The 784-nt window shown below is 39.3% G+C and overlaps 1 protein-coding gene across 2 annotated transcripts in view; it reads left to right on the plus strand.

Moving 5' to 3' along the window:
- LOC113212086 (uncharacterized) overlaps nucleotides 1-784 on the plus strand; it is a 61523-nt gene that overhangs the window by 19109 nt on the left and 41630 nt on the right. Inside the window, exon 2 of one of the 2 annotated variants that reach the window (XM_052272734.1) lies at nucleotides 201-332. The exons of the other annotated variant lie outside the window; for it this stretch is intronic. Within the exon in view, the coding sequence (XP_052128694.1) occupies nucleotides 201-332 (132 nt within the window). The remainder of the gene's footprint in view (nucleotides 1-200; nucleotides 333-784) is intronic. 2 annotated transcript variants of the gene reach the window in all.

Below are 784 nucleotides of genomic sequence, written 5' to 3' on the forward strand. Positions count from 1 at the left end.
ACAAATTGTCCCACACGTATGGGATTTTTTGTGAATGTGTGTCAGACATGTCGCTATCGTCCCTACCTCGGACTCCGATATCAGTCAAGCACTTCGACACTGAATTTCGCAGGTCGCTATCATACAGATACAGAAACTTATAGCAAATTAGATCCAAAAATCTTTTATTAATTAAGAGTATGTATACGTAATTGTTTCAGATGGAGTGCAGCATCTGTTTTGAACGCTTTGATAGTACCGAGCGCCTGCCAAAAGTTCTTGGCTGTGGACACACATTTTGCTTTAAATGCCTGGAGAAGCCGTCTCTAAAGCAGTGTCCCCTGGATCAAACGGTACGTATTCCTAGTGGTAAGATGTTATATTTTCCGTACACTCTAAATGTAAAAGAACAATTTTGTCCATAACGAGGGAACGGATTCACACACATCCAACGACAGACAAAATTGTTTCGTTAGAGAGGACAATTTTCAATTTTGTTCTCTCATCATGGACAAATTTGTTTCCTGTTTCGTGGACAAGACATTTGTCCCAGCGAGTGGACGTTTAAATTTGTTGCTTGTTCGCAACAAATGAACACTTTTTGTAAGGAACATTTTGTGCCTTCTAATGACACAATTTGTCTATAAAATGACACGTTTTTGTCCATAGATCTCTTGTCTGCGGCTATGGACAAACATTTTGTTGCTAGTTTAAGGTACAAAAAAAAGTTCCTTTACATTTAGAGTGAAACAATAGGAGAAGCAGGAGTAGCAGCCTCCGCCCAAGGAATTTGTCAGCTTCATTT

Source organism: Frankliniella occidentalis, unplaced genomic scaffold (genome assembly GCF_000697945.3).
Source record: "Frankliniella occidentalis isolate FOCC.00 unplaced genomic scaffold, Focc_3.1 Scaffold222, whole genome shotgun sequence".
Lineage (NCBI taxonomy): Eukaryota > Metazoa > Arthropoda > Insecta > Thysanoptera > Thripidae > Frankliniella > Frankliniella occidentalis.